This window comes from Ovis canadensis, chromosome 19 (genome assembly GCF_042477335.2).
Source record: "Ovis canadensis isolate MfBH-ARS-UI-01 breed Bighorn chromosome 19, ARS-UI_OviCan_v2, whole genome shotgun sequence".
Lineage (NCBI taxonomy): Eukaryota > Metazoa > Chordata > Mammalia > Artiodactyla > Bovidae > Ovis > Ovis canadensis.
Window position 1 is genome coordinate 50,721,377 of NC_091263.1, and position 27,798 is coordinate 50,749,174.

Genomic DNA, 27,798 nt, shown 5'->3' on the forward strand with positions numbered 1-27,798 from the left:
TGTATGAAGTAGCTATCATTAGAAATTGACAAAGTCAAGGTAACAGCTTTTTTCCCTCTGTAATTCACATAATCACTTAGACCAGGGCAGATATTGTTTCAGCAAGAGGATTTTGAAGACATTTAATATCTCCATGGGAGAAGAATGGGGCTGCTCATCATATGTCCTTTGCTCTTTGGAAAAACATGACCCGTTAGTAAATGGCTCTTTGGGTCTGAGTGCCAGACACTTTGAATAATGCAGTGCTGTCGGACTCATAAGTTGGATCTCCCTGGCTTTGTTAACATGACCCATGCTTTCCAAAAGCTAATATGATTTTCTAAATTTAAGAGATTGGAGTCAGGTTTGATACAGTGCCAGGGGTGGCTTCCGTCGCAATTAGGCAGTTTGGTAATGAAGTTAATTGAAATGGCTGAATAATAGATGCCCTTACAGAGCAGACGGGAAAATTGCCCTCCTATTTGGCAAAAGTACACTGTGACAGAAAAGTGATTGTCGCACCCAATAAAGGCTGTTAAAACTGCTCAAGAGATTCATGGATTTGACTGAAGGAAAGAACGTGAAATAGTTTTCATCCTCCTGGGTTTGCCTTTTGTCAGGAAGGGTGAAGCATTTGGAGCTTTTTAACTCAGTGTTGTCATAAGAGGTTGCTTCTCTAAGGAAAGGTATGAAGGTGTCCTTAACTGAGAATGTGTTTAGATTCTCCAGGAGTCCCTGGGAACACACTCCTCTGCTGAGACCAACAACTGTCAGGCTTGGGGCTGCTTTGTGAGCCTCCAGTTTACCCTGGGACTTGAGCGATTCCCATTCGTTGTGATAAGGAGTTTAGAACACAAGGTGGCACAGCGGAACCTTGCTCTCCGCGCGGAGGGAGGCAGCGGTGAGTCAAGCTGAGCCTGGCCGCTCACCAGTAAATCAAGGAGCAGCCCGATCATCAGGAGCTGGTAAGCAGTGACAGCAGTGATGGTGGTGAGCAAAAGAAAGGCCAAGTCTCCCTCCCCTTTGCCTCATAAGCTCTTCTTGCAGCCCTCGACACAGACTCACTTTCTGAGATCCCAACAATCATGCATTCATTCCAAAGATACTTACTGAACTGGGACCAGATACCCTCAAGGGCTGGGGGCTAACTTTAGTATAACATCCAAAGTCCCTGAAACAGAGACAATAAACAAGTAAATGGCAATAAACAATATAAACAGTAAACAAATAAATACGTAAGTCACAGGGTCTATGAAAACAAACTGAGCTATGTGAATATAGTGGGACAAGAAGGATCTTTTCTTCTGTTGGCCAGGATTCCTGAGTGGCTTCTCTGAGGAAGTGACATTTGAGGAGAGCCCTGAGTAATGGGAAAAAGATGCCCCATGTAGATCTGCAGGAACTGTGTTCCAGACAGAGAGAACAGCCGGTGAAAGTGCCCAGAGGAATGAAAGGAATGAGCCAGAAGTGGAGAAAGCGTACTTCTGGCTGTGGCGCGTGGTCAAGGGGAAGAGTGGTGAGATTTAAAGAGGCAAGCAGGCTCAGAGCAAGGAGGGCTTTGTGGGACACAGAAAGAGTTCGTGTTTTGTTGAAACTGTATTGGGAAGCCACAGCGATGTGTAGTCAGGAGTCCATGTAATCTGATTTATGCTGTAGAAAGATGTCTCTGGCCTCTGTGGACAGTGCGTTAAAGTGGATGAAGAATAAAACGGAGACCAGGTTTTGGCTCTTGTAGTCACACAGCCAAAAGAAGGGGGTGGCAGTGGAGATGGATGGATGTTTCAGAATACATTTAGGAGATGGACGTGATAAGAAAGATGAATAACCATCAAGATGGGCTGCAAATCTGGGGGTACCCTCATAGATCGCATACCTGGTCCTGTGTCCAACTTACATTGCTAAAAGTAGGCAGCCAGGATAAGCATCATCCCCAAGGTCAGTAATCCTGAAGAAAAAGATTCTGGCATGTATTTTTTTTTTTTAACCTAGAAACATCTCAGCACCAATTACAGTACTATTTGTGATAGGTTTCCCTTTGGGCCGGTGACCTTAATTTAAAATAAGGACCCACACAGCATCCTGTTTTTCACCCCAGGAAAGGAATCTTATCAGTTTTTTCTTTCAGTGAGCTGTTTTGGGCTATTGTTTCATGATCCCCCCCATACACCTTATGTAGCTGAAAGTCAAACTTAACTTTGGAGGCACTGCCCTGGAGACAAGTTTTCTCTCCTATCCCTTGGAGACCTTGATGAACTATTGGTAAGGAGAATGGGTGCAACAGGGCCAGCCCGTAAGCATGTGCTCAAACAAGTATTTCAGATTTGAAATATAGGTGGTAGGAAAGCCAGCTGGGTAGTCCTCCTTAGAGACAGAAGCATTTGTAAACTAAGGTAAGATCTTATGCCCAAATACCCATATTAGAAACATTTCCAATCCACATTGAGAGGTTTCCTAGAACCACTTGAAAAACTGGTTTAATTCCATTGTTTTAAGTTGATCTTGGTAGGAATATTTCCTAGAGAAGAAAGATTGGTCCCCATAGTACACCATGAGCAATTAGTGGACTTTTTAAGTTGACTGTTTAGTTACTTCTCTTTTCCTACCTGGAGAGATGATGCCACAACCCACTCTCCTTCTCACTCTCTCCATTTTTCTCCCTGTTGTTTTCCCAATAGCAGCAACAACAAAAATCTGTTATCGAGTAGTTTCAGAATGCATTTTCAAGCTAGAAAAAAGCAGAAATTTTTAAAAGTATATCACAGGACTTGGTGTCCAGCCAACCTATTAGTTATGTAGCTTAAAAGACTGGCTTAATTGCCTTCAAATCAGAGACCCAGATTATTACATTTTAGCATGTGTAGCTTTAGATGGCCAGTGATTTCCATACTGTGACTTGGAGTAAAATATCACAGACATCTTAAGAATTTGATTGACCATTCATGGACTCTCACGCTGTTTGTAGAAAGGAAACTCTCTTTCTAGATTCACATTACAATTATGGGTCCAAGATACCTCTACCCACTGACCTACAGGTAGATATTCATATATTCCATGAAGCTATATGCCGAATTTGCTATGAATACATTTTGATGCACAAACATTGTCGTTCTAATCACTTCATGATGGGCTACGATCCAAATAGATGAAGCACCTTTAAATGAGACTGTACAGTTCAGTGTTTAAAAGCATTAACTTGACATTAGACCAGGTCTTCAGGCCACTGCTCACCTAACTGTGTGACCTTGGCCATGTTATTTACCCATCAATGTCTCAATTTTCTCATCTGTAATCATAGAGATGCTATTAGTACTTGGACAGCAGTTATGAAGAGTAAGTATATGTCAGAGGCAAGTTCTCAGTTCTTGTTAGTTTTGCATTTAGCTCTTGCTTTTGAAGACCCCCTTTTTGTTTATTTCTTAACAAATAGGAAGCTGAGTCAGAGACCCTTCAAGGTGTTTTTTATATTTTCAAAAGTCAACAGTCGGACTATCCATGTTACTTCAGTGACACTCTGTCTGAAGTGACCATTTATCTTTCAAGAATTGCATGAGGACAATCCATCCATCTTACCCAGATTTTGGAGCAGCTCAGAGTATTATTGACTCTGGGTCTTTCCTTACCTGTGCCAGTTCAAGGCTTATGACTTTGAGGTGAAAGGCTCTGTAAACCATTAGCAATCACCAGCCTTGCAAGCCATTTATTTCTCTTCAGGACATATTTATTAGGCTATATGTACTGTGTAATTGAAGCAGACTTCTCCGTAGCAGTAAAGCTGTACAACTGTATTCTTAATCTTCTTAACAAAATGCCACCTGACATAGCATTGGGAGCTCACTTAGCCCATACGTCAGAAGTCTAAGCATCTCTTTAAATTATGATGGCTGTACTATTTCATAATGACCATTATGAGGTCCCCAAAGGAAAGAATGTCTTCATCTTTTTAGAGACATTGAGTCTGGTGCTTCTGTTCTTGGCAGCTGATATCATATTTGCTTTGGAAAATTATGCTGCAGGGTTGATGATGGAATTTGGCTAGAAGAAGGAGACAAAAATCAAACATATCTAAATTAGGACCATTTTTCATTTTGCTTTATGGATTCAGTTTTGTTTATAAGGTCCTTCAGTGGAAACGTACTCTAGTTTTAAACTTGGTGTTGAGTTTATGCTGGCACCCTAACTTTGTTTGAAGGGAAGGTAACTTTTCTAAAAAGGTCATCATCAGTATTCAATCAGGAATCAGTTATTGCGTGTTGCTTCCAACCTCTTGACCTCATGTTTAGATGCTTCCCTGGTCATTGTCCCCTCTGCTCCCTTCTTCACTTTGGATTTGCTTTTTTCTCTCATACTCCCAAAAGCAACGGAGCTCCCTCTTATCACAGCACTTAGTACTGACCACATTGCATCATAACTGTTGTTTTGCATCTTTCTCTCTCTTTTAAAAAAAAAAATTCCTTTTTTGGCTGTCCTAAGTCTCAGTTGTGGCATGTGGGATCTAGTTCCCTGACCAGTGATTGAACCCAGGCCCTGTCTTAAAAGAGAAAGAGGTGGGACTTCCCTTGTGGTCCCCTGCATTGGGAGCTCAGAGATTTAGCCATGGGACCTCCAGGGAAGTCCCACCTCTTTCTCTTTTAAGACAGACTATAAACTCGTCCAGGTCAGGACCATTTACCTTTCATGCTTCAGTAGGCATTTGGCAGAGCTCAATAAATCTTGCATGGATGAATAGGTACATGGACAGTCTCGTCTCATGATACAGGTCTTATCTTAAATACTCTCTTTAAGAAAGAGATGCTTGGCCACTGAGTATAAAGTAGCCATACATGCCAGGCACTGCATGTTCCATTATCCTGCTTCAGTTCAGTTCAGTTCAGTCGCTCAGTCGTGTCCCACTCTTTGCGACCCCATGAATCGCAGCACGCCAGGCCTCCCTATCCATCACCAACTCCTGGAGTTCAGTCAGACTCAACGTCCATCGAGTTGGTGATGCCATCCAGCCATCTCATCCTCTGTCGTCCCCTTCTCCTCCTGCCCCCAATCCCTCCCAGCATCAGGATCTTTTCCAGTGAGTCAACTCTTCGCATGAGGTGGCCAAAGTATTGGAGTTTCAGCCTCAGCATCAGTCCTTCCAAAGAACACCCAGGGCAGATCTCCCAACACCACAGTTCAAAAGCATCAATTCTTCGGCGCTCAGCCTTCTTCACAGTCCAACTCTCACACCATACACGACAATTGGAAAAACCATAGATAGCCTTGACTAGACGGACCTTTGTTGGCAAAGTAATATCTCTGCTTTTGAATATGCTATCTAGGTTGGTCATAACTTTTCTTCCAAGGAGTAAGCGTCTTTTAATTTCATGGCTGCAATCACCATCTGCAGTGATTTTGGAGCCCCCCAAAATAAAGTCTGACACTGTTTCCACTGTTTCCCCATCTATTTCCCATGAAGTGATGGGACCAGATGCCATGATCTTCGTTTTCTGAATGTTGAGCTTTAAGCCAACTTTTTCACTCTCCTCTTTCACTGTCATCAAGAGGCTTTTTAGTTCCTCTTCACTTTCTGCAATAAGGGTGGTGTCATCTGCATATCTGAGGTTATTGATATTTCTCCCAGCAGTCTTGATTCCAGCTTGTGCTTCTTCTAGCCCAGTGTTTCTCATGATGTACTCTGCAAAGAAGTTAAATAAGCAGGGTGACAATATGCAGCCTTGACGTACTCCTTTTCCTATTTGGAACCAGGCTATTGTTCCATGTCCAGTTCAAACTGTTGCTTCCTGACCTGCATATAGGTTTCTCAAGAGGCAGGTCAGGTGGTCTGGTATTCCCATCTCTTTCAGAATTTTCCACAGTTTGTTGTGATCCACACAGTCAAAGGCTTTGGCATAGTCAATAAAGTAGAAATAGATGTTTTTCTGGTACTCTCTTGCTTTTTCGATGATCCAGCGGATGTTGGCAATTTGATCTCTGGTTCCTCTGCCTTTTCTAAAACCAGCTTGAACATCTGGAAGTTCACGGTTCACATATTGCTGAAGCCTGGCTTGGAGAATTTTGAGCATTACTTTACTAGCGTGTGAGATGAGTACAATTGTGCAGTAGTTTGAGCATTCCTTGGCATTGCCTTTCTTTGGGATTGGAGTGAAAACTGACCTTTTCCAGTCCTGTGGCCCCTGCTGAGTTTTCCAAATTTGCTGGCATATTGAGTGCAACACTTTCACAGCATCATCTTTCAGGATTTGAAATCTCAAAAACAACAGAATGATCTCTGTTCGTTTCCAAGGCAAACCATTCAATATCACGGTGATCCAAGCCTATGCCCCAACCAGTAACGCTGAAGAAGCTGAAGTTGAACGGTTCTATGAAGACATACAAGACCTTTCAGAACAAACACCCAAAAAAGATGTCCTTTTCATTATAGGGGACTGGAATGCAAAAGTAGGAAGTCAAGAAACACCTGGAGTAACAGGCAAATTTGGCCTTGGGGTACGAAGTGAAGCAGGACAAAGTCTAATAGAGTTTTGCCAAGAGAACGCACTGGTCATGGCAAACACCCTCTTCCAACAACACAAGAGAAGACTCTACACTTGGACATCACCAGATGGGCAACACCAAAATCAGACTGCTTACATTCTTTGCAGCCTAAGATGGAAAAGCTCTATACAGTCAGCAAAAACAAGACCGGGAGCTGACTGTGGCTCAGACCATGAACTCCTTTTTATTCTGCTTAATTTCCTTTAAAAAAAAAAAAAGTTAAGTGATTTATGTGTTTATTGGCTGCACTGGGTCTTCACTGCTGCACACCCGCTTTCTTTAGTTCTGGCAAGTGGGGGCCACTCTATTGCAGTGTTCAGGGTTCCCACCACGATAGTTTCTCGTTGTGGACCGTGGGCTCTAGAGTGCAGGCTCAGTAGTTGCGGCATATGGGCTTAGCTACCCCGAGGCATGTGGAATCTTCCCAGACCAGGGATCAAACTGTGTTCCCTGTATTGGCAGGAAGATTCTTATTCACTGACCACAAGGGAAGTCCTATCCTGCTTCATTTTCTTCACCAAAAGTATCATTCTGAAATTATTTGTGGATTTTTTTTTTCTATTTCCCCACAGAATGTGAACACTGCGAAAACAGGTTCAGTTAAATGCACTATCTCATGCCAGCTCTTGGCACATAGCAGGCCCTTAGCCCAGTTTGCTTAAATGAGTGAGTGCATTTTCCCTAATTTCCTTCCTATCTTTAGCGAAAAAAAGTTAGGGCAAACTGTACGTACCTTTTTCAGTTTTCTGGACTGTCCTTATTAGCATTTCACTGGTGAGGTGAGGGCAAATTAAATTTGTTTTGTGGTTTATATATTTTGTATTGAACAAAACAAACGAAATACTGATTGGTAGAGAATGGTGCAGATGGCTTTTTTCCAGAAAGGTTACTGGCCATTAATGTTAATTGTTCAGAGCTGTTGGTTTGCAATCTAATAATCATCAATTCTGCATTACCAGGAACATCACAAATTTTTTCACTTTATTTGTTTTGTACCTCTTCCCATCTGTATCTTAATGATCTCTTGATATTTGGATCCATCGGCATACTACTCTATCCTCCAGTAAAAGCATTACCTAGTAGTTTCATAATTTTTTCATGCAGCAGCATTTTTGCCCATAAATATTAGTGTTCTGGTGTGTTCTTAGTATCGCTCCTCAAATTTTTTTTTTAGATCTTCCCAAGAAAGAAGGAGAGGAAAGCAGCAAAACCTTCCCCTTTCTGCTCGATTCTTCTCATTGTCCCCTCTATTTGCAGATGAAGTATTTTGCATACCCTGTTCTTAGAGACACAGACTCAGCCGAAATGAACTTCATTCTAGGAATTGCTTCTAACACCATACTCATGTGCTTGAACAAGATGATTTAACCTGCAGATCATATACCCCAACAGAAGGGGCTTCTCAGGCTCCCTGATCAAGGTTTCAGAGGCTCCTCGAATTTGTATGCAAAACTGTATGCTTCTCTGCAGCTTTGCTTCAGAAAGGCTCTAACAGCTTTGTATCCCATTTTCAATCGAGGCCATGGCCCATAATTTAGCAGTACAGACACTTGAGTAGAAATGGCATCATTGAATCAAGAGAGAGCTAGAACAAACTCCAGTTATTTTTTAATCTAGCAGTGCACTAAAGCCAGTAGGTATATCCCACTGTCCAGGTGCATTCAGTGTGGCTACAATGTTCAATAAAAATTAACTGTTTGCGATTCTAGTTGTAGTGTATGTAAATTCTTAGAAAATACCAAAAATAAGAAGATGAATCACCTATTCATCCTAGCAGTCTGGACAGATATTTTAATACATCTTTCTGTAGTCTTTGGGTGTATGATGTATGTGTGTGATATAACATTTTTTAAAAAGGAATTTATATTGTCTGGCAGGTTTTAATCTGCTTTTCATGTCTTGTGTCGTTACCGTTTTCTCACGTTGCTCAATAGTCTTCACTTTTACAATCCACTCATTTTTAATAAATTCATAATTTTCCATCTTGTTGATACAACAATATGCTTGCTCATTCTTCAGTTCTTGGAAGTTCAAATTGTTTCCATTTCTGCCTTCTTTAAATAACACTGTGTGGAACATCTTTCCCGTGTATATCTGTGTGAGACTCTGTTCCTGTTCCCTTAATACAAATCCTAATGATAAGTTTACTGAGTTAAAGTCAGTTGTAATCTGTGAATCCTGCATTTAGCATTATGCATTGATAAGTTTTAGAATAAGAAAGAAAACTTGTAGGGTCTGAAATGAAACTGTGTTCAAAAGTAGTCTTATTCTCTTTGAAGTCTACCTAAGACTAGCCTCTGACCAAGTTCTTAGTTTTGTTTCTGTGGCTTTTCTGGGAGCTACCTCTCTCTTTCTGAATATATATAAGTTCCTTGCTCCTTACACATGGCATTACCATATTCAGCAGTACAGTTGTAAATGCATCATTTTGCTCTGCACACTGCTAAGGAATCCCTTGTGTTTGATGATGTAAATTAGTGATATAGTATATGTTAGAATACTGAGGCAGGAACCAAATGTTTCCATTAAAATTCTCAAATCTAGAGACTAAGTGAAAAGGGGAATGACTATCACAATGAAAAAAAAGGAAATTGATGACACAGTACATTTTTCTTATTTGAAGATCCACTTTGCTTTTGACAGTGACTTTAGCATTCCCCTCTTCCAGACCGTTTGTGCAATTTTTCTTGGTTCTTTCAGAGAGTATGGTTGGTAGACAGTCTCACTTCCTTTCAACCTAGAGGAAATTAGGTCCAGGGAAGTCCAATCTCTTTCCCAGCATCTCAGGTTTTGTTTATCTTGGTGACAAAATGGGAAAGAGATTGACTTCGGTTTGGCTTGCCTGATACCCAGCTGAGCTATCCAGTGTCTTACCTATTTCCATCTAGTCGGTAGGACAGACACAAGTCTTAATCTCAACAGGATGTTTAAAGAAACTCAATGTGTATATATTCATTTTGGGAAAAAGTAAGCAGCTCTTGGAGAAGAAGTCAGTAGAAGTCAGTAGTGGCTCTAGAGATTTAAAAATGCAATAAAATGTTCTGAAATTTGCTGCGTTTATCTTACTTAAAGAGGCAGTATAGACCTTATTGTGGTGTCTGTGGGTATGTATATGTTCATAAGTAAACAAAGCTTTTCTTGTTGTGGAACATTCTAAAATAGGTAATAAAGCCATCCATGATATCATTGGCCCAAGAACACACAGTTTTAGTGTATAAATTTCTGTGCTTTCTTCCCAAATGCTTTGCATTCTGTTATATTTTTACTTTTTTCATATAAACATTCATGTACAACCATTTTAAAATTTCACCAAGAATAATACATATGAGAACATGTTCAGTAGCGTAGTTTATGGCCTTGATAGCTAAAGGAAAGAGATTCCTCCTCCTCCTCCTCCTGTTAATTGATCGTATATCAGTCACTAGCCGGTCATTTGCCATTTGTTTTCTCCAGAGGGACACCTTGTTCATTGGAAACTTTAGAAATTCAGGCCCCCAGGTTTTCTCACTTGTATAGACCACACCCAGACTTAACACTTTGAAGGTTCACTTCCCCGTGCAATTTTCTGGGATCCCTTTGAAGCTCCAGGCTCTAAGAGCAGATGGTGCTGTCCGTGGATTCTTTCTTCTGCCTCTTCTCACAATCCCGCTTCCTTTCCCTGAAGGGAGCAGATGAGCCCCTTAAGACAGGTGCTCTTTCTGCCCATATGCCTCCTGTGTAGCATGTGACATGATTTCTACAAGACGGGCTTCCTGCTTCCCCTGGGAACACAAAGTTTACCTTTGTCCTAAGGAAAACCACTGACATGCTGTTGGTATGGGGTGGTTCTGCTTTCCGTGGCGCATCCAAGGTAGGATGGCCTGCAGTCACCTCCAGTGAAACCAGAGCCACTTAGCAGGATTTCTCAGTCTTGGAAAAGTCTGCCGAAAAGGGATCTCTTTTAGTGCTTTCCATTAGGTCTTCACAGCTATTTTCAGCCCATCTGAATAGCTTTGGTTGAAATAAATTATAAATTGTCATCAGGAGCTTGGTTCCAACATTCATATTCATTAGATTTTAAGGTTTAATGATGATGTGGACCTAAAACAAATCTTTGATTTCTTCCTTTTTTAGCAGTCAAATGGAGTCTCTTGATTTTTGACTTTTTAAATACTGTTTTGTGGGCACATTTGGCTCCTGTCAGTGGTGTGGCTTTTTTAAAAAGAAGAGTTTTGGCAACTAGCCAGCACAGAAGAGCAAATCCCTCTTTAAATTAAAGAACTTTATTTGTAAAACAACTTGTTGGGTCACTTGAGCCTGGGATTTTTTTAGAAGGGTCCATGGACTGCTTCTTCAGAGCAAACAGACTAACTGGTTACCACAATATGCTTTAGACTGGTTGATTTTGTACAGTTAATGGAAGGGCCATTAATTAATTAATGTTTAGTTTATTGCCTCAACAAGATGTGAGTATGTTCTTGCGGAAAGAATTCTAGATTAAGGCTGAAGCCTGCTTAAAATAGTCCATCCACTCCCTGCCGCTTATTTCCCCACTGGAAATACTTCACTTGGCAGTATTTGTGCGTGACAGTCAAGAGCATGGATGTGTCTGAATCTGTGTGATACCCATGTCTTGTGCCTTCCCTTCAGCTTCATGCTGTTCTCATTCAGCATTATAGTTTGGAGACCGTTCATGCTGTCACTAGTAGAAATAGCTTGTAGCATTTAACCTCTGCTTCATAGGTTGGCCGTCCCTGAGTTTATCTTGAACTTCCAGTTGTTTTGATTCTTTCTGTACTAATCACGCTGCAGCGAGCAGCATGTACCTGCAAAACTTTGAATGTGGGTGCGAATAGTTCACTATGATAGAGGATCCAAAGTACCCTTTATTTTATATATGAAAATCGTAAGAGATTGAGGATTCGAGATGGTCAGAGTTTTAGAACTGATAAGCAGAGTGTAAATTGAAGTCGTTTTCCCTGACTCCTCGTAACTAGTTGGAGATTCTTTACAAAGTTTTGTAGAGGGTTGTTAGAATCCTAGGCATTGACAAGTCTAGCAAAAGCTCACTCCAGTGAAGTATTGTTTATTCCAATGCACTAAGAAGATCAGTCTGAATTAGAGAAAAATCTATATTTAAAGATGTAATATTAGACCATTTTAATGTGTACACAGTGACCCAAAACTAATATCACTTGATAAAATTCCTTAAGGGGAATCTCATTAATGAACAAATCAAAGCACCTAATGATTATTTTTAGGAAAAAAAATGACACATCTAAATTGCTCAAGACAGTTATTCTCATCCATAGGCAAAATATTTCCCCTAGCATGTTAAAATCCAATATATATATTGCATTTTAAATATATATAAATTGTTATAAATAATAAATATATATTCTATAACTATACATAAATATATGTTTTTATACATACTGCATTTTAACATGCTAGGCAAATGATTTTTCCTAATTAGAGTAAGATAACCATAACCATTTATTTTTCCTCCTGAATGGTGTAAATTAGCAGAGAAAGGTAACAGGGTTGACATTTGAGGTCCCACCTGCTCTGTGCCGGGTTTGAGGCTTTTAAACATTTTGTCTATTAAATTACCCCAGATGGGCACAGAGAGTCTGTAGTCTCTCCGTTTCCTGAACTGAGGAGTGAAGGACGGTAAAGCAGCTGACTGAAGGTAGTCTGTGCAAATTTGCCAGAACTGAGCGAGTGATGATCCTTGTCCTGCAGTGGCATAGCTTCCTTAAAAGAGTCCTCAGACCTTCCGCGTCAGAATCTCCTGGGATGTGTTTGCATTCTGCAGATTCCTGGGCCCCTGACGGTGGGTCCTGGGATTCCACTTTGATAAGAAGTTGCCAGGTCCTCCATATGCGCTCCGAAGTCCCAGAGCCACTGTGCCAGACCGTGGTGACCTCCTTTCAGTGAGATGACAGTCCATCCCAGAAGAGTGTCCCCACTGCCTGTGGGGACGAGCAGCCCCTGCCACGCCCTCTTGCAGGGCCCCATTAGCAGCGCTCCTCTGGACAGCTTCTTCCTACTCACCCACTTCCCCCGCCTCCTGCTACTTGCATTGAACTTAGCACGCCTCGTGGTTTGACAGGTCACTTCCAAGTAGAGGTGAAATCATCACTACCTAGGAATTGTGTTCTAAAAAAGGTTGACATTTCCGGTGCAAAGTCATCAGATCCCAATACATCAGGACCTGTATTGTGCCTAACACAGATGGAATCTGCGTTTTGCAATCTAACCTTGGCTCAAACCAAAAATTAAAGGACAGCTTGCAGAAATGATTACTTTTTAAACACTGATAAACGCTGTGCTTTTCCTTTCCAGCCCTCCTTGGCCACACTCCTCTTGGTGACAGGTTTCCCATAAGTCTGCCCCTAATGGCTGCTGAGTTTCCCAGAAGTGAGAGCAATGGTCCCTTTCAGCTCTCCCTCTCCCAGTAAAGACAGGGGGGTTTTAGAAGAGCCTGCTAGGATCCATGAGCACCTTTTCTCCTCTGCCTTTCTCTTTCTACATTATTATCTCTTTCTCTCAGCACCATGAAATTCTCTTTTTACTTCCTAACAATCTGCTTTCAAGGGGCTGGTCCTAGGAAACTGAATAGGAGTTTACTTGCACGAGTGACGTGTGGAGAGGTGTGCCATGAGCCAGAGGGGTTCCTAGACTGGCTTAGGTTTGTGATCTGTGTGTGCTGGCAAAAGACGATCTGTCTTTGTTTTGGTATTCAGCTCATCCAAATAAAGAAGGCATTTCCTCTCCTAAAAGGCAGGGGGGAAAAAAAAGACTAAGAAAAAAATTTCTTTTTTAATTTTAACCATGGACTCCTCTGAAACTAAATATACACCCCCTTCCTCTGTCCTGATTGGTCCTCATCAACTGACAAGTGGATCGTGTGGAAAGGAAATATCTTGGACTTAATTGTAAGTTAAGTCTCTCTTAATCCAGAAGAGCATTTGAGATTCTGTCCAAGTGTTCAATTTCCCAGGCCGCTGAGGTCTGTGAATTTCTTTTCCCAGCCTCCAGGCTGCTGCAGTACAAGTCAGCATAGCTAATGCAGATAGATCTCCTGCCTCTCGCTCTCCTCCTCCCTCTGCTTTGATTCGATATGAACAGCCTGGTAACTCCGATGCTGGGGAGAAATCTGACATAACTCTGCAGATGGCTAGGTTGCCATGAAACACCTGGGGATTGTTCTTTAAGGAAAAGGTAACATTTATATGCTAATGATTTCTCCTCCCCCCCCCCCCAACCCCTTCCCTCCTTGTTGCATTTTTTCCAGGACTGCCAGTTCCCAAGAAGAGCCCAAAGTCGGTAAGGACTTGTCAGTTACTTGGTACTGGTTTTTTGGGGGTGGAGGGTGGGAGGCTGGTGGTGGGAGGAGACGCTATCTGGCTGGACTTCACTAAATGTGTTTTAGAGTGGGTGGAGGAGACAAGAACCAAGGCTCATTTTATTAAGTTCTGGAGCTCCGTTTGGTATAGAAGGTATTATCTGGGTTTGTCTTTTAACTGTCCAGTGATTTGTAGGCAGGCTGCAGGAGCCTGGATAAAGAATGCACGTTTGTAATCTTCTCTGTATACATGCTTCACAACTCTCATTCCGATGCATGAGTCTCTTAGATGTTTTAACTTGATACAAATGCTATTGTGTCTTTTGGGAGGAGGGAAAAAAAAAACCCTCCACCTGCTTCCTGAATAGCCTTGCTCTCAACTGGTGTTCCCAGCCATTCACATGGGTGGATTCCCTCCCTAAGCTTTCTTATGCACTGGATGATAAATTATTTAAAAATTGTAAAGCCTGTAGGTTTACGGAGGAATAACTCTGTCCTGTGTATATGCCCATGCTCACATGGAAAATGCCCCAGCACTGAGAATAAGACATTTTGCCTTCTGTGGAAATGTCCTTTGTTGTTTTTCCGGCTTTAGCGGCATTATGCTGCAGGTATAGGATTCTTTAAAAAAAAAAAATCAATGTTATGCTGTCCTTTCTAATCTGGTTTCCCTGAAGATGCATTACCTAGTTGACATGTTAGCTAATAGCTTAGAGGCTCTAGTGTTTGCTTGGTGGTGGTGAGCTTCTGCTCCCAGGGCACTGACAACAAATTAAAATGCTACTTAAAAACTCAAAATCTGGAACTCCGGTGCCTGTGCAATTGATCCAGGTGAAAGAACTTTTCCCAAATCTTTAACAGTAAGATACAGAGAGAGAGGTGTGCTTCCTTGTGGCTTAGAATATTAGGGGGCGGGGGAGGGAAAATTGACAACCTTCTGCCATCCGGGAGCGGAGAACCCTTAAAAACTTTGCAGCTAATGTGCTGCAGCTGAATTTTTCCACCTGTCTCCAAGACTGGCAGCAAGAGGCAGAAGTTTATTCAGGAGATGAGAGAGGGGGCTTCCTGCATTCATAAGCCCTACTCCTAAGTTCTCCAAAGAGAAAAACCTGCAATAATGGATGTGATTCCAGTGGCATGATGCCAGGGTGATGGGAACATGTGACTTTGGGGCTGCCTTCCTTGTCATTTTGTGTTAGTGTCCAGGCTGAGAAGGGCTGGTAGGTGTCCGTGTTGGAACTATGGAGATTCCAAAGCGTGTGTGTGTGTGTGTGTGTGTGTGTGCACGCACGCGTGTGTGTATGTGCATACTTATGTGTCTCCCCATCCCTGGGTCATAGTCAGAAACCTTTTCAGCCTTCAGAAAAAAATAGAAGCACAACTGAGAGAGGTGTCACATGAGCTTGAGTTATCAGGAGTCATCCCTTTTTCTCCCCTGCCCCCTGGCATGCTACGTGATGCATGGACTTACTTTATGCACTCCACATGAAATGGAGTCTTGACATGGAGCATACTGGGGGAGAGAGCAGTTTGGCACAGGCAGGATGACATCAGTAGCAAGGTGTTCTGTGTTGTTTTGCATTCCATTTAAACTTGCTGTGCAAAAGGATCTTTGTAGATTCATTTGCACCTTTTCTCCCCCAACACATTGTGGAATTTCCTGCTGAACTCAAAGGGTATCAAACAGGTATGGGGGCCCGCATTCACCAAGTCAGTTAAGAATTCCCCATGACCGTTTATTTTCGTGGAAACCGTGTCGTTAGCAAGCAGCAAACCAATTACTCAGGTTGCATTCCTAGGGAAAAAAGCTCTCTTAACTGCTTTGCCCACAGTCTGCTGGCTCTTAATTACCACAAGCTAAGAGACTGGTGTGTTGCTGGGTTAGAAAAGAGCCAGCCCCCAGCCTGGGGCTTGTCCTTTCCTGGTTTCTCTGCCAGGACAGAGATGGTGGTTTTCACTGCATTACTGGCACCCTTTGGCAGCTGCTGCACAAAACTGGCGGGGGGGGAAGGCTATCAGCCAGCCAAGGTCTGCTGTTGCCAGTTAGAGCCTTGCTAACATCTGTGATCAGTGGGAGTTCTGTACAGGTGGGTTGAAAGCTGTTCCCCTTTCCCAGTATGAATTTTGATGAAGTCCTGCCAGAGAGACAGATGACAATGAGTTTTTTTGGGTAGAATGGGAGGGAATCCATGGGGAAGTTGAATGTCCTGGTTCCAGAACGCCATTCCCATAGTGACGGACAGAGTCAGTTAGGCTGCAGAAGGAAATGTGCACTGTCTGTGCCTGGGTTATGATACGCTGAGAGTTACTATCAGTTCTGAGATAACATTGTCTGAACTGAGGGTGGTGTCTGTTCTTTATTCGTAGAGGCCCCTGATGTTGACTTGCTCATGTGACTGACAGCTTCCTTTGCCCTCATACCTTTTTTTTTTTCCCTAAAATTTCAATAATTGAGTAGTTGGGTTTTTTTTTTTTTTTTTTTTTTAGAACAGAAGGACTTCTCTTTTTTAATCTCATTTCCCCTCCTGGATAGTCTCTGTAACTTACTCTCAATCAGCAATTTCACCTACTAGGTTTAGTGTAAATGTTAAGTTTATGGTTTATATACTCATGGGGGACAATGGTGATGTCTTAATAACATCTTTCTAATTTAATACCTGGACATCCATAGCATCAGGGATTTTTCTGCCAAATGGCAGAGACAAAAATAAGACATATTTGCTGTCAAGTTTTAGCCCTCACTGGGAAACATTTGGTGGCCCAATTTAATCCCCATCTTGACTGGAAACTTGTTTAACAGAGACTCTTTGTCAAAATCGCACACAAGGATTTTGTGTGTGAGAACTGAAAACTCTCAGTATCACATTAAACTCTGAATCTGAAGTCAGTGTCCACCTAGGTTTGCTCTATCGTTCATTTCCCAGCTGCTGCTTTCTTTTCTCTCTTCTTTCATCTGTCCATCTATCCATACATTTCTCTCGTATCTCTTCATCCTTTCATCCATCCATTCAGCAAGCTGGTGTTGAAAAACAGCTAAGTGTAGGGTTTGGTGTGAGCCACTGGAAATGACGTAATAAATAAGATGGTGCCTTCTTGGAGCCTACAAATACTCCTTTCAAAAAAAGGATGCCCTGTCACAGATCACTAAAAATTTTTATACATTTGTTCCATCAACAGATATTTATTGGGTATCTCCTATGAGCCAGACCCAGACCCAGACCCAGGAACTAAAACAGAAAACATTCAAGCCTTCATACAGCTGGGGAGAGATAAAAAGACAAATCTATACTCACCGTCCTCATGAGGCCTAAAGTCTGATGAGCATGTACTTTTAAAAGGTAGCAAAGCAGAAATATAACATTGAACAAGTACACACATAATGAAACTCATTGAGCGCTTAATGATAATAACCTTAGTGAAGTAGTCATCCAAAGCCATAAACAGCCATTTAAAAAATTGAGTTAGATGCTGTGATGGGGCTATGAAATTCTTCTGAGTTCCCCAGCAGCCTACGCAATGTAGGTAACCACATTATTTACTTATCTTTTATTTTCAAATTTAAAAAAGCATAATGTGTTCACTAAATAGTATTTTCCTAGTTTTGATAAAAAGTTCTCACACAAAGTTTTCCTAAAGGACACCAAATGATGGGCAAAGAAGTATCTTCAGCAAACACAACAGGATGAAAGTAGCAACAGTCACAGGTTTCCGTTCCATTGTCCTCTGTCCCTTACTCCTGGAAGGACTGCTAAGGACATAGCTGACATCTAGTCATTAAAAAATACGAGAGAGAGATGTTAGGCAATGCACACAGTTAAGTAACCCAGCCTGCCTCCTCCTGAATGCTGCCTCTTTCTCAAATTCTCCATTCCCTTAGTGCCCCGAATGCCACTTGACCCAGAACCAGGACAGTGGTACAACCCACCTAAGTCCAAGCTACAAGGAAAAGCAGTGGGAAAAGTAGACGGTAGAAGGCCTAGAGTTGCTTACGTGAGTCTTCTTGCCTCTCGTTGCTCACAGCAGCTCATACCCTCAGCCCTTTGGAGCCCCACAAAATAGACTTTGCGGTTGTATTAGACTCCATCAAAACATACGTAATTCATTTTCATATTAATCGATACTTCCCTTTTCTTCTCCATTCACTCCTTCCTCTCTCTTGCTTTATTGGAAAAAATCATTTGCCTTAGACCCATAAATGATAAAAGAAAGAGATAAAAAGGACCGTCCTCTGCTTTGGCTTGTATTTGAGACTGATTTTGGAGCAACCTTTAATGACATTGGCCTAATACCTCATCAGCACTTGGAGTTTTTCCTGTTGTCCATGTAAATCGCTGCAGTGGCCTTCAGTCTTGGCAGATACATGAACTGTAAATAACTTTGCTTTAAAAATGGATCAATTTGTCATTTTTAAGCCACATGAATTCTTTTCATCATTTAAGCGCCTAAGTGCTGTCTGTATTAGTTTGCTCTTCCGAGCAAATATTTTCAGCTCGCTTTATAAGTACCTCCACTTTGAAATAATTCTGTGAAATACTAATGAGCTGACTTTTTCCCCCATTCCCATTTGTAAAATCCATTGCATCTTTCCAATTTCCCTGGCCTGTCAGTAATAAGGAAATCATTTGTTTTAGGGAGATTGGTTCAGTGTTATTTTCAAAGGTCTTATGACACAAGTTCAAGGCGAGTGTGTGGCCAAGGACTTCCAAGGAGTTTTCAAAATTGAACCCATTTCTTTCTTCCTAGTTGGCCCTGATGTGATACTTGGAAATAAAAAATCTTGCTCCAAAAATGTCCACGTAGTATTAACAGCTTGTGTTGGAGATATTCAGCTCAATATGTAGTACTCCTTTCCAATCGTTTATTTAAGCTGGAGACCTAAGGGTAAATATCCATGTCTCTAGGACCTCCTTTTCCTCTACCTAACCACTCCTCCTCCTCGTCTTCTCCTCCATTCAAGCTTTCAGCAATGCCTGTCAATCTGGCACCAAAATGTCTTTTGACTTTACTCGTCCCTCCCCTTTGTCGCTGCTTTTCCCCTGGTGTAAACCACCCTCGGTCCTTCACTGTTCTGTACAGTAGCCTCCTGACTGGTGCTCTGCTTTTACTCCCATCCTCACCCACATATTCTCCAGGTAGTAGCCAGACCAAACTTTCTGGAAATAAGTTGGCTCTTGGCACATCCCTGCTTTAATTTGTTAATGGAGTCTTCCTCCGCAGAACAGAGAGTGAACCCAGACTCCTTAAAGTAGCCCACAAGGCCCTTGCATTATTTGGTCTCCAAGTTCATCTCAAGCCACCTCGGCATCCCCCCTGCCCCTCACCCCAGTGTGCCTCCATAGCTGTCTCTCAGTTCTTCTAACAGGTTAGGCTCTGTTTTGCTTTGCAGACTTAGTACATGCTGCTTTCAGCAATGGAATATTCTTCCAGAAGCCACCCCTTACTACTTACTTAAAGAATGTTGCAGTATGTTGTCATCATCCTGTGTTGATTATCTGATTAGTACCCATCTACAGACACATGGACACACACACACACACGCACCTCCCCTAGATACATAGGTATAACTTCTCAGATAATACCTCTTTCTTATTTACACATTATATCTTTCAGAATCTGGCTCACAGCAGGTGATCAGTATATATTTATTGGGTGAGGGAATAAATGTATGGCAGGTATTTACTCAAGAGGGGCTGTTCTGGGTGTTCTGTCATTGATGTTCTGGGTGTTTGCACCATCCATGTTCTTAGCATGCACAGAACTACTCAGCAGACTTGAAAGTGTATGCGTGTGTGGGTACTAAGTAGCTTCAGTCATGTCCAGTTCTTTGCAACCACATGGACTGTAGCCCACCAGACTCCTCTGTCCATGGGATTCTCCTGGCAAGAATAATGGGGAGGATTGCCATGCCCTTCTCCAGGGGTTCTTCCAGACCCAGGACTCCAACCCATGTCTCTTATGTTTTCTGCAATGACAGGCAGGTTCTTTACCACTAATGCCACCTGGGAAGCCCTTGAAAGTATATCTTTAACTATTAATGCTTATTTGGGGGCCAGTTTCTCACCTAGAAAAATGAGCTGAAAGATAGTCATACTATCTTTGCATCTTTCTGATGCAAGTCAGATCCTGTGTTATAACAAGTTCAGAAGTGAATTTGTTCTTATGCCCCAAGTCTTCTGGGAGGTAATCCAAACTGTTGAAAGGCATACAAGATGACTTTAATTTGAGAGCTATATAAACATTGCTTTTCTCTTGGACAGTTCTGGACCCTAACCAAATAAAAGACAATGTCATAGCTAATTAACATGTTCTCAGAAAATAAAAAGGCGTATTTTGAACTTCTCCATACCCACCAAACAGCTTCAGAAAGGTTAGGTGCCAAGATATTAAATACAGAATGTATCTTCAAATTAAGTCATTTTTATAATTGAACTTGAGAAGAAACATAAAGCAAGGTTAAATCTTATCAGAGAAAAGTCCAAAAAGCTTCCAGATGCTCATATGTTTAGCCCCTAAGGGTAGGTTAGAATATTCCAATTAGTGATAGGTTAGTGGTGGCATAGTTTTTAGAGCATATTCTCAGGATACTGCTTTGCTTTGATTTTCCACATTTAGGAACAAAGTTTAGATGGGATTCAAAGGGGATGCGGAGGTGCAGTTTGATGGAAAGGCAGTTTTGCAAACTCAGTCCGGATCGTATCTGTCACTTTGTGATAAATTGGACCTAAATGTGTCCTTTATGGGAAAGTTGAGAAAAAGTGATAAAATTTTTTAAATGGTCCAAGCCATTTCCAGTAAACTTCATTTGCACTCTTTGGCTATGGTGAGGCTGTCTCTTCAGTTAAACACAAGATTTCCAGGCCCTCCATGTCAGATCTGTTACACTGGGATAGCCATCAGAGGGTCTTGGAAACCCCTGAGGTGATGGACAGAATCTCTGTGCATGCCTTTGTGGGCATGTGTGTGAGAGAACACGTGTTCTCTGTTGGAGAAATGTCCAAACTCTTTCAGTGGGACAGGGCTGCCAGAAAGATACTTTTCTCTTGTTCGGGAAGAGACAGTGATTGGAAGAGGTTACACAGTAGCCCGGGACAGGAGGAAGGAAGGGTGTGAGGTTTCCCTCAGGTAATCCTGCGGTGGACCTCACAGGGTCCCAGAGAGGCTTCGTGAAGAGGAGCCTCTGTACAAAGGATGTGAGAGCTTCTGGAGCCTGAGTCCGACCCTAACCGTGAACTGAACTTCGTGATAATGGTCGGAACGCACATCTGGCATTTGCTGCTCGCTTGAAAAGCCGGGAAAGGGGGGGCGTTTGAAGAGAGGGATGCAACTCTCAGGGTAAACCCAGCGGTTCTTCATCTATTGAATTGTTTGCTTTCACTTTTATTTATTTCAGTTTTTCACTTATTTATTAATTCAGCTATTTATTTTATTTTTTAAAATTAAAAAAATTTTTTTAAATTAAGTTTATTTAAAATAATTTGAAATTTTTTAATTGGAGACTATTTTACAGTATTGTAGTGGTTTTTGCCATACATCGACATGAATCAGCCATGGGTGTACATGTGCCCCCCGTCCTGAACCCCCCTCCTCCATCCCTCCCCATCCCATCCCTCAGAGTTGTCCCGGTGCCCCGGCTTTGAGTGCCCTGTTTCATGCATGGAACTTGGACTGGTCGTCTCTTTTACATATGGTAATATACATGTTGCTTTCACTTTTAAAATACCATTTTCCTCCCCTTCCACGTGTTAGTCACTTAGTTGTGTCCAGATCTTTGCAACACTATGGACTGTAGCCCACCAGCTTCCTCTGTCCATGGGGATTCTCCAGGCAAGAATACTGGAGTGGGTTGCCATCCCCTTCTCCAGGGAATCTTCCCAACCTAGGGATCAAACCCTGTCTCCTGAATTACAGGCAGATCTCTACCATTTGAGCCACCAGGGAAGCCCCCTCCCCCACCCCTTTCTGGGAGGGCGGAAACAAAACGCTTCCAAATTGTAAAAAGCAGAAAGTTACAGTCCCATTAATTCTCCTTACTAAGGTTCATTTCTAAATGAAAACAGGTTTACATTTGGTCTGGATTATAAAAACATTCTCTGTGCATTATGCAAGTAAGAAATAGGCAGTACAGGAAAATACAAGAGGGGGAAAAATTCCCCCCAAATCCAATATATTTTCTGTTTATGCTGGGATGTTTACACACCCAAAATGGGCTGACACTGCACATATTTGTTTATAATGGAGACCCTTGTAAAGTCTGCGCTGAAGACAAAAACAAATTCCCATACATGTGTATAAGGGGTTAGGAGTTGTATCCGTCATTAACATTTTTCTGACTCTGAACATCTTAAGCATGTCTCTAGGGGAAGCAAGAAGGCAGTATTGACCTTCTCAGGAAATAGAAAGGAGATACCTGGCCCTGAGAGCTGAATTCACCTTGGTGGGGGCCATCGTTGGAAGTTGGCAGAACCAGGTTCTGCTGACCCATCCAGGTCTGAGCTGAGCCCTTGGTCCTCAAAAGGAAACATGGTGATGCAGGGTAATGGTGATGGTTGTCCTTGCCAGTGTGTTTTCCTGACCTCTTCATCAGCTTTTCCCTTGAGTCTGAGTGAATTAAGACTCTCATACCATTGGTTACCAAGACTTCTTTGCTAGTTTAGAATATGTTTCTCAAGTTTCTCCCACAGGCCACACCAAGTATAGTTTTAAAGCATGTATTTTACCTTCATGAAACACATTCCCCATTTTCCTCAACTCTGAATCCTTGCTAAAACCTATCTTCAGATCTATAATCTGGAACAGTCAAGGGAAAATTAAGTTTTTGTCCTCCTTGACCTTACTTTGATATTTATTTCAAAGCAAGGACTGGAGAGGGAAGGAGTAGAGGGACCTAAGAAGTAAATGAGAGGGACCTTGGAAATTTCTGTCGAGATGGGAATAAAAGTTGGAGGCTATCTGGGGAGAGAGCAAGGAAGAAGGATGTGATAGGACTGATTGTGAGACCAAAGGCAAGAGTTTGATACTATAAAGAACATTAAGGAACTGGGATGTCTAGGTCAGAGATCTTGTAAACTACTTGATAGGCTACACAGAATCTATAACACGAGCTGGAGATGCCCTTTTACTGTAAGTATAGTGACAGTGTGCTATAAGAGAAAGGACTCGAGGATTTATCTTTTGAATGAGAACATACACCTGGGCTTACCACATCTTTCATTGGAGAAAATAAGAACAGAAATTATTTTATTTCCCATCCATTATTTTTCCTCCCACTAGATTTTGCTGTCCCTTCAGTGGTCCTTTCTACAAAGAGCATCTCGTAAAATGGGAAGGGTCTTTTGCTGAGCGTATTTTAAGGAACAGGAACTTGCTTATTCTAACTGCAGTTCAAGTGAAACTCTGTGCCTTTGACCACTGCTTGGAGTTTGGACAAGTCAGTGCCCATCTAAGAAGGCTGAGCCCTAGAGGTCAACCCATATATAAAGTTGGATCTTGGTTTTCAACCAGCAGTAGTGATCAGGAGATCAGAGGTGAAATGTGATGACTGCAAAACTGATTCACTAAGAATTATGCGAGCCCTTCAGATAGTAGTTATTTATGTAGTTGTAAGTACAAGTGCACACATAATGCTAGGCATGGGTTCTATTTTGAAGATCTGATCCTTGTTTCTTACAGACTAGAAGACGGATAGTAAACCCTTCACTAGAGGTTGGGTATTTTATTATTGAAAGATGGAAAATGCAAGATCTGAAGGAATCTTGTTAGCCCTGATTTACTTTCTTGGATATTTTAGCCTTCTATTTAAACCATGCATGATATTTTCTGTCAGATGTTTGATTTTAAAATGACGATGTTTATGCAAGTATTAAGCTGGAAGGATTTAACTCCTGAATAAAATTCTTTGTAATTAAAAAAAAAAATGAAGATGTTAAAACAGATACATCTCATAATAAACAAGCCTGGTGTCTTAGCTGAGAACCTGTGATGAAAATTGGATTTGTTTTCTGCTCTAGCCCTGAAAGCAGTATGTTTTGTGGTGATGTCCTTCTATCTGGCCTACCCCTCTATCTGTCTGTCAATCACCTGGAGATTTATCTGCATTCAGCATGAGCCCGACAAAGGTGGAAGCCAAAATGTTGTTGATAAATTTATGTATGTGTGCACAGAAGTGGTGAACAAAAGCAAGCTGATGGAAAACACCCACTCGGAGAACCAATAATAATCTTCTCTTCTTGCCCCTCTCACTTGCTTCCTTTCAGCAACCACTGGAAAGAAAAGACAGCCAGAATAGTTCCCAGCATAGTGTCGCCAGCCACCGAAGCCTGCACACTGCCTCCCCCAGCCACAGCACACAGGTGCTGCCCGAGCTCCCACCCGCCGAGGCCCCGGCTCCAGATCAGACCGACAATTCTGGGCAAAAGAAACCAGATCCTTTTAAAATCTGGGCCCAGTCCAGGAGCATGTATGAAAATCGACGTGAGTAGCACCCTGGCTCCTGTCTTGCCTGGACCCCGTCTTGGTGCTCCAACTCTGTCTTGAGGGTTGTTGAGAATGGATTATCAGTGTGTGAACAGGAGAGAGATGAATCCAGGTGAAAGGTGGCAGCATCTCAGAGCAGTGATAGAATCTGCTGGACATTCATGGAGGCTCTGTTCTGTCATCTGTTTGGGTGGGGTGGGGGTAGTCATGGATGGTCATCAGATGAAGGGCCTGGGGGGGGAAATGGATTTATTTTTCCTTTCTGTTAGAAGAAGTGGCAGATAAGAGCTACTGCCTCATCAATGCTTCCCTGCATGGAGATGGTGGCCTCTTTCGAGCTCCTGTCTAGTGAAAGGGCTCTCATATACAATAGAACATAAATACGATTGGTGTGGATTGCAAGCGTAATAAGAAGAAATTCAGTGCTTTCTTAGTGGTCTCTTGGTTTTTAAGAGTACTTGTAATGTTTTAAACTGTTATTAATCTTTCTAAACATTCCCTTCAAAAAGGAAAAAAAAAACACCAGTGGGTATTTGAGCTTTAACTGTTTATACTGTCGTGTGTGTTCCTTCAGCGTCACCTTTTTGATAAATGTGAGCTACTGATGTCTTATTAGCTCTGATAAACTGAATAGTCCCTGGACTTTTAAAATTTTTTTTGCTTTTTATTATGAGATGATTTCCAAAGACTGTTCACCACAAATAATATTCATTTATCTTACTAAATCCAAGTTCCTAAAAATGCTTTAATCTTAGGGCATGCAAATAGACACACCCCTTCTCCCTTTTTTTTAGCTGTTGATTTTACTGACATTTTTTTCGTACGTGTGGTCAGGACAAAGTAACTATAAAGTACATGCACTTTAGATTGTCACGGGATAGGAGAGCATGTTTAACGAAGGTCTGCTAAAGGGTCTGATTAAAATTGGAAGAGAGAAGGGAATCACTCTGTCCATCCTCCTGGCCCCCACTCCCCTCAGCATAAGTGTCCTTTGGAGTCACAGCTGGGGTTCTCTCGGTACAGCCCTCTGGAGAGGCGAGACACAGAGGTGATGGGGGGTATGGGAAGTGCTGCAGCCTGCTGCCCACCCCCTTGGACTTGGCCGGGAAGCAATTCCCTGGCTGGCTGAAGCAGCTCCTCTGTGACCCAAACCGGACAGGGGAGTGAACCCAGCAGCCCTGTCTGAAAGCAGGCCACACTGCTGGGTGAAAGTCAGCACTTAGGGGACACAAGGTCTGTCTGCAGTCTTGGTGATGGTCAAGTGTTAGAAGTTACCCAGGGTTCGTCTGTCTCCTTTTCCTCTTCAAGGGAGAGAGATCATTACCTTCTCACTATAGTAGGATGTGGAATTAAGTACACTCTTTTGGCTAAGGCTTCGCTATGCTGGCAAAAGCCTGATAATTTGAGAAGGATTTATTTAGTCTCTGGACTAGAAAGACCCCTGGAGTATGCCTGACTTCAGGCCAGAAGAAATGAAGTTCCATTCGGGGCATCCCTTGTAAGCAGTATTGCTAAGCGTGAACCTGGCGTCTGTTCTCACAGTGTCTTCTCATTGATTGTAGTGATTTCGTTGAAGAAATGTTTTTCAAAGAGGAGTATGTTCACATTCCCTTCACATTTCCAAGCACACGGCTCCTCCAATTGATGACCCAACTTTAGCTGAGGTGGAGATACCGCTTTATTGACCATGTCCCTGCTTTTCTCAGTAGAGGACACACTTATGACTGAGTTTCCCATGTATGAATCTTTTTGCAGTAAAACAAATTGTGTTCTGAAGTGCTGGTGAGGGCTACATGGATTTGACAGACAGTTCTAACACACCCAAGGAATACGAGGCTCTAGCTCAGATGCCATTTTTACCTTGATGGAAATGGTATTTCTGTTATATCAAGTGGTATTTCTATTATATCAAGACTTTGGTGTTTACTTTTTTAAAAAATTTTCACCAGAAAAAAAAAAAAAAAAGAAAACAAACTGTAATTCTGCCACAGCCAGCTGCTCTAAACCCTAGAATGAGAAGCAGGCCGAACCATTTGGAATGGTGCCTCTTTAGGCCTTGACTTTCTGGGACATCTAAGGAATTGGATCTGGCAGCACAAATGAGAAGCAGGGGTTTTTGTTTGTTTGTTTGTTTTTTGGGTGATTAGAGGCTCCATAATTGAGTGATTGTAGAACCTAATTGATGTTAAAATTCACATGGATCTCTTCCTCACAACTAAATGAGGGTAATGATAAGATTTCTCTCTCCATGATAGTTATTCAGTATCTATCACAGATTTTTTTTTCTTCACAATACCTATTGAATGAACTTAGATTAGTCTTGTCTTTTAATCAGTATTTTGCTTTATTCCAGATCAGTTTCTGCCTTTCCCACAGGTTGTTTTTTAGTCTGCTTTTTTGAAAAAAAGAAATATTACAACATGTAGCCTCATTAGGTGTGATTCCCTGCCCCTCCCTGCAAGGCAAAGTACTCCAGGAAAAACAAGAAAATTAAAGTCAACGGTAGCACCTTCATTATACCCTTAATTTATCCCCCTTTTGAGGGGGAAATATATTTTCCTTATACTTTATTTTATTGTGAAGGGCAGTGTAAAGATTCTTAACCAAGTCTCTGATCCAGTTCCTTCACATGGTCTGAATGCTGTGAATACCACATTCTTTATAGGGCCATCTGTCAAAACAGCAGTGTCCAGATGAATCAATCTGAATTACAGATGTGTTAATAAATCCCTTTGATAAATTTAAATGTTCAGTTAAAAACAAGCATGGAAGTCCCTTAAAAGTCACATTGACTGTTTTGTATTTTTTCTAGATTACATGGCAGTTGTGCATATCTTTAAAAAATGACATTGATGAAGTCAATTATTTGTAAATGTTCAGGAAGAGCAGCTGGTATCCACTAGTGTTTACTACAAAAGAAAATCTAAAGCTTTCACTTGAAACTTTACCTGTTCACAAGAGAGTTGGGAAAGAAAAAATGACAAAGCTGTCATATTAACCAGCGTACACCTGTCCCTTGAGAGACATGCTTACTGATCTCAAATTGGTATACAGCTCCTTTATCATGGTTTAAGAAGCTTGGAAGCCCTAGATTTTAAGAGCTGTTGTGACAGTTCTTACTTGTGCATTTGTTCAACTCTTAGCCAGATCTGATGACTTGTGTCACTAAAGTAGTATTTTGGTTGAATTGCCAAGAATACATCTGAACAGATATTAGTCCAAGAACTAATCCCATCAGAAACTTGACACTATTTTCAATGGCAAAAGCATACTTACCTTTTTCTCAAAAGGAAATAAGTGGTTTAGATAAATCTCAGGTTCATGACTTGATTCAAACAAGGTCATATGAGAATGGGTACTTTAGAGTATAATTAAATAGAAAGAGTCTTAAGATGGTAATGCTGGTTCGATGAAATTCTCAATGGTACTGTTGTAAATTCTAGCTTTTTGACAAGAAAAGTACCATGAAAAAGAAAAGACTCAAACTATAG

At 41.7% G+C, this 27,798-nt stretch overlaps 1 protein-coding gene across 23 annotated transcripts in view; it reads left to right on the forward strand.

The window, feature by feature from the left end:
- MAGI1 (membrane associated guanylate kinase, WW and PDZ domain containing 1) overlaps positions 1-27,798 on the forward strand; it is a 651,771-nt gene that overhangs the window by 591,443 nt on the left and 32,530 nt on the right. For all 23 annotated transcript variants that reach the window (XM_069561854.1, XM_069561855.1, XM_069561858.1 and 20 more), the window contains 2 exons: positions 13,784-13,815; positions 24,088-24,304. In XM_069561854.1, the coding sequence (XP_069417955.1) occupies positions 13,784-13,815; positions 24,088-24,304 (249 nt within the window). The remainder of the gene's footprint in view (positions 1-13,783; positions 13,816-24,087; positions 24,305-27,798) is intronic.